General features: G+C 48.1%; 1 protein-coding gene across 1 annotated transcript; it reads left to right on the forward strand.

Moving 5' to 3' along the window:
* The first annotated feature begins 857 nt into the window (after positions 1–857).
* LOC121168625 (high affinity immunoglobulin gamma Fc receptor I-like) lies at positions 858–7,389 on the forward strand. Its single transcript, XM_040998905.1, has 6 exons — positions 858–945; positions 1,332–1,352; positions 2,065–2,319; positions 3,572–3,823; positions 4,264–4,548; positions 5,351–7,389. Exons 1-6 carry the CDS (start codon positions 915–917, stop codon positions 5,638–5,640), a joined length of 1,134 nt encoding a protein of 377 aa, XP_040854839.1. The 5' UTR covers positions 858–914; the 3' UTR covers positions 5,641–7,389.
* The last annotated feature ends 738 nt before the right edge of the window (positions 7,390–8,127 follow it).

The following is an 8,127-nucleotide window of genomic DNA, read 5'->3' on the forward strand; positions in this document are numbered from 1 at the left end:
GATGTATTTGTCTTCACTTGAAAGGCATATTTTTACTGAGACTGAAGGGGAGACAGAGAGAAGATCTTCCATCCACTGGTTCACTCCCCAAATAGACACAGTGGCCAGAGCTGAGCCAATTCAAAGCTAGGATCTAGCAGCTCCTTCTGGGTCTCTGGGTGTAGGGTCCCAGGGACTTGGCCCATTCTCCACTGCTTTCCCAGGACATGAACATAAATACAGCCTGCTTTGTAATTTTCAATGTTAATAATGGAATCTAACTGGATCTTACATAGCCATCACCAGAATAAACATGCTTTGCCTGTGTGGTTCTGATCATCTATTAAGGTAAATGAAGAAAAGGGCTAGCTACAAACATGGGAAATTTGGATTGTGTTAGCCAAGATGATCTGTAACATGCTTTATAGTTCATAGCTTGAATCTCTTCATGTTCCAATGTGTGGAAGAGCAAGGCCACAGGATAACGTCCACTTGTACCCAGGCCCAAGTCAACAGGGATGCTGTCCCTGCTTTGAAGATGCCCTGTGGCTGGATCCCAGGGACCACCCTTTCCCAGTGAGTCTCAGCCTTGGGCAAGGAAATAGCTACTTTTCCTTAAGAAGGAGTGAGTGTTCTGTTTTAGAGCCACTATAATAAGAGTGACTAAGGATTCCGTTGTTGGCTTTCCATGCGTAACATTCAATGTGGGATTTTTTTTTTAATCAACCATCAAGTCTCTGAGCTGAATATGTATTCTTCCATTTTAAGTGAAGCATTCTAAATTTTTAATGCACTAATAAATTCTGTAGCCAGAGAGTTAGGTGGACAGATGAACATGTGTACACTGGCCAGAAACCTTGAACCCAGAGCCCCTAACACAGCTCTTTACTGATTCTGTGTTGCAGAGTTCATTACCCTCGCATCAGGGAGATAACATGTGGCTCTGGCTGGCCCTACTCCTGTGGGGTAAGTCGGGCTCCGAGTGGGGCTGGAAGGGCCCTGGTCTGGCTCAGCCGAGCCAAGGGTTTGTCCTTTTGGTGTGTTCGGCCTGAACTCCTAACTAGGAGATGGCTGTGTCGGTGGTCGCAGGCATCACTGGTGGGGATAGGGATGGGAAGGAAGACCCCAAACCAGCACTGCAGCAGGAAACCTCACATCAAAGCGAGCTGTCACTGAGCACCTGGAGGTCGTCCTGTTCTGCTGGCAACTGATTTGGGAGGAGGAGCACAGGGAGAAACCTGAGAGAGTCAAGCTGGCATCTCAGATCCGACATTAATTCTGCCTCCCCAATTCTCCCTTCCTGGTCGTCTCCTGCTGACTGGCTGACATCTCTGTTCTCTGGTCTCTGGCAGTTCCAGTTGGTGGGCAACAGGGTGAGTGATGTCTAACCCTACCTGTCCGACGCTGCCTTCCTACCTTGTGGGTCCCTTTAGCCTGCGGCACGAGGATCAGGATAGAAAAGGGAAGGATTCCAGATGATGTAAAAATGTCCATATTCAGATGTTGTTGCATAAAACCCTAATTCCTAACATAAGTTGCTAACATGTGCTGACTGAGCTGTGACTTCAGGAATATATACTCAAAAGTGGCTGGAGTGCAAGATAAATGAACATAAAACCACAGCTCAAACAAACAAACCACCTCTGCTGGCTTTTCCAACATGTTTCACGTTGTTCCTTTTACAAGAATCCTTAAGCTGGCTTTTCCCCTGGAAGCCGGCCACGCAGGTACTGAAGGAGCCAAGGGAGGAATCTCAACAGGCTCCACGAGGACACTAGTGGAGGTCTGTGCTCTGCCCACCGGGTCAGGACGACAGGAGGCTGAGACAAGCGGCTCCAGCCGGGCCCACCTCCAAATCCTGTCTCCTGGCTGACGGCAAGGGGGCCTGCGGGAACCCCAGAGCCCTAGCACCCAGACTGAGGGCTGGAGAGCTCCCAGCAGCAGGCTCAGCATGCATTGCCCGGGTTCTCCACTGACCCTGACTGCTCATTCTCTCCCCTGCTGGCCACCAAACTAGACCAGCACTGCAGCGCCCTTCCTGTCGCTCCCCTTGTCGGCTTTTGCTTCTGATCTCTCGCCCAGCAGACCCCACGAAGGCAGTGGTCACCTTGCACCCCCCGTGGGTCGATGTGTTCCAAGAGGAAGCAGTGACTCTCAGGTGTGCGGGGCCGCGTGCGCCTGGGGACAGCGCCACCCGGTGGTTCCTCAACGGCACAGCTCTTCAGACCTCGTCCCCCAGCCACAGCATCACGAATGCCCTCGCCAATGACACTGGGGAATACACTTGCCAGACGGGACTCTCTGTACCAAGCGAGCCGGTGCAGCTGGGCGTGCACAGAGGTAAGAGAGGCATGGGGTAGGGTCTGGAATTACAAGCTCTTCCTTCGTTTTGTCCGTGCTGGATGCCGGTGTGAACTCATTAACGCCATGTGCCTATCAGGTAAAATAAAACCAATGCACTCATAATGTCACGAGCCTCAGCTGGGTCAGATGTGAATGAAGCATCTAGAGCAAACCTCAGGACCTACAATTGCATCGTTATTGAAAATGTGCTCCTGTAGACAATAGCAGCAATTCAGGCAAATGCACAGTGAACAGAAAATTCTCCCTCTCACCAAGCAAACTTAAACTTTTGAAAAACTGGTTTGTAGCATATATTCTCTTCTTCGTTTTACAATTGATTGCATAAAAAGAAAGTCTGTTTATATCCATAGAGGTGTGTTTTAAATGTCGGCTATATGAGGTTTTAAGACACTTATTGAGAAATAGAATTAAAAGTTAATACAAATGATTCATGAGCTTTCTGAAGGCGTCACCTGTAGCTGCACCATAAGCCTGCCTGTTAGAAAGCCTCCAAGTTTTCCATTTCTGTGCGTGTAGTCTTGGGAACATTTCCTAATGCCCTGGGCATGGAATTACTGTGAGCCAGTAGGAGGAAAAGAAAACGAATGAAATGTTATCAGGCACTGAGATCTGTATGTAGTTTTATTTGTCAAGTAATGGAGACTGAAATATTCTTCAGGGAAAAGTATCTTTCTGCTCAAGAGAAAGAGCAGGCCATTTTCCTTACCTCTGCATAGACTCAAGGACTGTTAATGCTGATGGCTCATTAAGAATGCTATCTTTCTGATATTATATTTAGCAGAAATTCAAACTGAATCTGACTTACACTGCAAATCTGAAGTGTACATCTCACAGCAGCACCCCAATCAGGAAACACAACACTTCCAATTCTTCTTTCTGGCCCATATCTCCCTGGCAGTGACTTACTGTCTTTGGGTTTACCTATTTTTGGACTTAATGTAAGTGACTGGCTAATTTTTTTCCTCTAAAATTATAATTTGAAATTCATGCCAGTTGAGAAATTACAGTTTATTTAGGCTCAATCTTGTTTAAATTGTATATATTTTCCATTCTTTTAATAAACTATTGGACTTTTTGCTTTATTTTGCTTGTTACAAATGGTACTGAAAGAAAACGGACAGAATTGTCACCTATACTATGCTAACATGTGGATATGCACGTGTTGGAAGATGCCTCGGAGTGTTTCGTTTATTATTCATGAATGGTTCCTACATTTTGGGTTTTTCAGATTGGCTGCTGCTCCAGGTCTCTGGCAGAGTCTTCACTGAAGGGGAGCCACTGACCTTGCGATGTCACAGCTGGAAGAACTCAGTGATGCGCAAGCTGCTTTTCTATCACAATGACACAACATTTAAGTTTTCTTTTCAGGATTCTGAATTGACCATTCCAAAAGCCAACCTGAGTCATAATGGCATTTATTACTGTTCAGCCATGGGAAGGCATCGTTACACATCAGCAACAGTATCTGTTACTGTAAAAGGTACTGTGTCTGAGTACTTACGCAGTTGCAGTTGTAAGGCCCCTTAAGGACAATCACAAACCACCTACACTCCCCATTTCCTATTACAAGGGAAGAAATTGAGTTCCAGGGCAGAAAAGCAACCTGCTGAAGGCCACACATGACTACTGGCTGGGCTGGAACCAAAACTGAGGTCTTGGCTCCCAGTCTTTGCTCTACCCAATGGATTACAAGGCCTCATTAATCAGGGTGGTTGAGATCCCTTTCATCCATTTTATTGTAGCAGCAAGGAACAGAAACTCAACATAGCTAGGAGAATAATTTAGGTCTGACATAAGATCCATTGAGACAGAAACAGGAAAGACACTAGAAACTGCTCCTATTATTGTCCGCCTGGCTCTCAAGGGTGCTGTGGCTTCCAGTGTCCCACTTACCTCTCTCCCCACCCACTGTCTCTGTAGAGCTGTTCCCAGTTCCGGTGCTGAGGGCATCCCTGCCATTCCCCATCCTGGAGGGGAGTCCGCTGACACTGAGCTGTGAAACCAAGTTGGTCCCCGGGCAGCCTGCTTTGAGCCTTGTCTTCTCTTTCTACGTGGGCAACAAGACCCTGCAGGACAGGAACGCGTCCTCAGAATACCAGATCCCAAAGGCTGGGCAGGAGGATTCTGGCGCCTACTGGTGCGAGGCAGCCACAGAGGATGAAAGAATCGTGAAGCGCAGCCCTGCCTTGCAGGTGCAAGTGGTTGGTGAGTAATGACCCTGAGAGCCTCAGCTCAGGAGAAGGCAGGCCGTCTCTCCTCCCGTGGATCTGGGGAGCTTCAGGGTGCAGGTGGGAGGAGAGACGCTCTCCAAGAAAAGCTCACAGCTAGGCTTCCCACCCTTGATTCAGGACTTGGCCCTTCTCAGAGCGTCTATTGTGCTTCTTTCTGTTCCCTGTCTGCTCCATTTCTTTCCTAATGCTTTTCCCTCCTCTTTCTTCCTCCTCCTCTCTCCTTCAGTTTCTGTTCCCCCTCTCCTGGGTTCTTTCCACACTCCATCCTGCCCTGTCCTCTGCTCTCTTTCCTCTGCTCCTTGCATCCTACCTCTCCCTCACCAATTCTCTCTCCAGGAGGATTTTGTCTGTTGATGGTCCTGGGTCAGGGGCAATGAAGGCCCTGGCCTACAGGTTTTGGTTTGAAGCACTCAGGCTGTATTTATGAGCATGCAACTGTGTGGGCTGTGCTTAACCATCTGCCCAAGGGTCTCTGGCAGATGCCAAGGGATGGGAACACCCCAACAAGGGGTTAATCTTCAACTCAAACTCATTTTGAGTGTAAATGTCACAGAGATGGCACTTTCTGTGAAACCAGGGAGTAACTCTCCTGGGGTGCACCCATGTAGGTTAGATTCACAAAGGCCTGCCCCATCCCTGTACACCGCAGCCCACTGCATCTCCCCCTAGGTCCCAGAAATGCCCAGGGCCTCCATCATGAGTAGGCACATCAGGGCCCAGCCTACCTTCTCGTCCTAACAGAATGCTGTTCTTCTCTTCGTCCTTTCCTGTTTCAGCCCCCCGGTCACCATCTCGTGTCTGGTTTCGTGTACTTTTGTTTCTGGCAATTGGAATGTTAATCTTCTTCAGCGCCTTTCTCTGTTCAATGATACGTAAAGAACTACAAAGAATGAAGAAGCAGAATTTACACATCCCTATGTCTTCTGGTCCCGTGAAGAGTATAACCTCCTACCTTCAAAATTATAGACAGTTAGAGGAGGAATTGAAGAGTCAAGAATTAGAAGAAGAAGAGCTGCAAGAGCGGAGCCACCCACAGCACCAGGGGGCAGAGGGGCAGCAAACGTAGACCCGGGCAGTCGCCCAGGCCCTCCCGACCACTGGGTTAGCACTGGTGCAGGCAAGCCAAAAAGTTGCCGCTAGACCTGAGGGTTCTGTGGCTTATCACTCTTAAACAGAGCAATTAAGTAGCCTGACTTTAATTGATACTAATTTGGGAATTTGGTAATCAAGGATGCTTTGGAAATGAAATCTGAAAAAAAAATATTTAAAAGCTTGGAAGTCACGGCTAGCCTGTTAGATGGCTTTAAAAAGAGTGTGTTTTTGAAAGTAGGGCAGAAATGTGAATGTGTGCATATGTACAAGAGCTTCAGACACAAAAAGATCTAGTGAACCAGAGTAAAGGAGACTGAGAAAAAGGGAGGGAGCCTCTTAGCTGGACATCAGCGGGGACTAAGGGAGCAAAGAGGGACTAGAGCCTCCAGATGACTCCCCGGGGACTGTGCGGGTGAAAGCCCCCACAGCTCTGTGTTCAGGATAGCAGCAACTCCACAACTCTTCCCTGTCAGTCACTGACAGGGAACGCTTCCGCAGGTGTTGGGCAGACACAGAGGGGTCCCAGGGGATGCGAAATGGTGTATCAGTCTTGTTTCATTGGAGGTGTCGCATAATCTCCCCAAGTTCACAGGCAGGAGGGCCTGCCCACGTCCCAGGCCAGCCCTGGAGCAGACAGGACCGAGCCTTGCTTCCCTGATTACCTGAAGCCAGGTCTCCGGGCTGGCAGTGCGGGCGCAAGTGTTGGGGAGGACCAGAACATTCTCAGGACCAGAGACTGACTTTGCCCCCACAGTTTTCTGAATGATTGCCTAATAGTGTGAAGACGCACTGCTCTGCTACCTGGGCTGCAGTTTGGAGACAAAAATATTTTTCTGCTGCTGTTCAACAGCTCATGTAAAAATTGAAATATGTGAACAAGAATTTACTGAAAGCATAGAAGAAAAGTAGTATAAAATAGCATTATATATATATACACACATATATATATATGTGTGTATATATATATATATAATATGACATCATGGATCTAGTTTTGCTTTATAAAATGGAGCTCGTCTGCCAAGTAAGCAAGTGTCCCTGGCCTGCCTCTCCTAGCTCCTTGTGGCGGTACTCATGTTCCACATCATGTACCTGGGAGCACCTTCAAGGAACCTGGGCCGGAAGCGGATGCAGCCCCCTCCCTCCCCGCACCACCTGGCCCACTGCTTCCCAGTGGGTGATCTCCTGTCTCAGAAAAACGTACCCCAATTGTCATCTCAGTAGAAGAATAGCAACTTCCACTTTATATTCAAAGAACAGATCAGGTATAAGAGCAGGAGTTTCATTGATTGGACATGACACTTGGTCTCACACACCTGGGATTCAGAGAAATGAGAACTGTAGGGAATGAGTCTCAGAGGAAGCAGGAGCAAAGACTTTCTGCTGAGGAACCATTAGAGGAAGATTCTAGACCTCAGGAACAGGAAACTGAAGTAGAAAGTGACAGGGTAGGTAGAAGAAAGAGCTGTGCCTCCACCACGCAGGTCCAATTTCTGGGAAAGGTCACAGCCTGGTGGCACAAGGGCAGAAGCTGACAAAGTAATAAGCTGGGATGAACCCAGAGTAAGGCTGCTTATCACTGAAGTATCCATCCCTCCTTCTTTGTACCAACTTCTCAAATTTTCCCATGATTTTTTTTTCCACAATGACTTCTTGTATACATTTTAATGCCTATGTAATTGATTTGTTTAAATAATTATCTTAGCTGAACAATCTTCTTTCAGTCTGACCTTATTTCTGGCTTATTGCTGTGTCAAGACTAGATCCGTGGAGTCCTCCATATGCGGCCTCCCCAGCTATTTCCCAAGCCTTGCATTAGTCTGGTCAAGTCCTGGTACCACCCATGTCTTCTCCACGTGGATTCCCCTCCTCCAGTTTCCCCACAGGGATAGGATGGCCTCTGCCTTGACTCATTCTTGTTTTCCTAACGGCTTTCTCCTAGTTACAAAACCTAGTATGGGAGAATGGGAAATACACTGAGAAATCACTTGCCTGTTGAGACAGGGCCCACATAACTCTAGATCCCTTCTTTGCTCAATGTCTCCCACCTTTGGAAAAGCCTGTCTATGAGGACAGGGGATGGTTGCTGGTGGTTTACTCTATCTGGGGACCTGGGGGTTCACGTCCAGGCAGGTGGAGCAAGCCTGGGTATTTCCCCACATGATTAGTCCCAGGCAGTGTGGGGAGAGCCCTAAATTAGCATGCTGGCCTGGTGGTGGGCTGGACTTGGGGAACTTTAAATGAGTCTGGATCTTGGGTGTGTGGAGGGGTAAGGTCCCAGTTCAGCACACGTGCCTTGAGCTTGGGAGTCTAGTGGACAGGCAAAGCTCCAGGCCAGCATACCACCCCACTGGAAGACTGGGCTTCAGAAGGGTGTGCTGGTGAAACCTATGCACTCCCAGGCACAGGGACAGTGGATTGATCAGGGAAAAGGGCAAGGGGATGTATGGGAGGAAGGACT

Source organism: Ochotona curzoniae, unplaced genomic scaffold, assembly GCF_017591425.1.
Source record: "Ochotona curzoniae isolate NIBS_2020 unplaced genomic scaffold, NIBS_Ocur_1.0 scaffold_1037, whole genome shotgun sequence".
NCBI lineage: Eukaryota > Metazoa > Chordata > Mammalia > Lagomorpha > Ochotonidae > Ochotona > Ochotona curzoniae.

What these genes read in the sequence shown, in the direction of transcription:
- LOC121168625 (XM_040998905.1), top strand. Translation starts at nt 915, where the DNA reads ATGTGGCTCTGGCTGGCCCTACTCCTGTGGG. An exon ending in GCTGGCCCTACTCCTGTGGG is followed by an intron (nt 946 to 1,331) that starts GTAAGTCGGGCT and finishes GGTCTCTGGCAG; the next exon opens with TTCCAGTTGGTGGGCAACAG. An exon ending in TCCAGTTGGTGGGCAACAGG is followed by an intron (nt 1,353 to 2,064) that starts GTGAGTGATGTC and finishes CTCGCCCAGCAG; the next exon opens with ACCCCACGAAGGCAGTGGTC.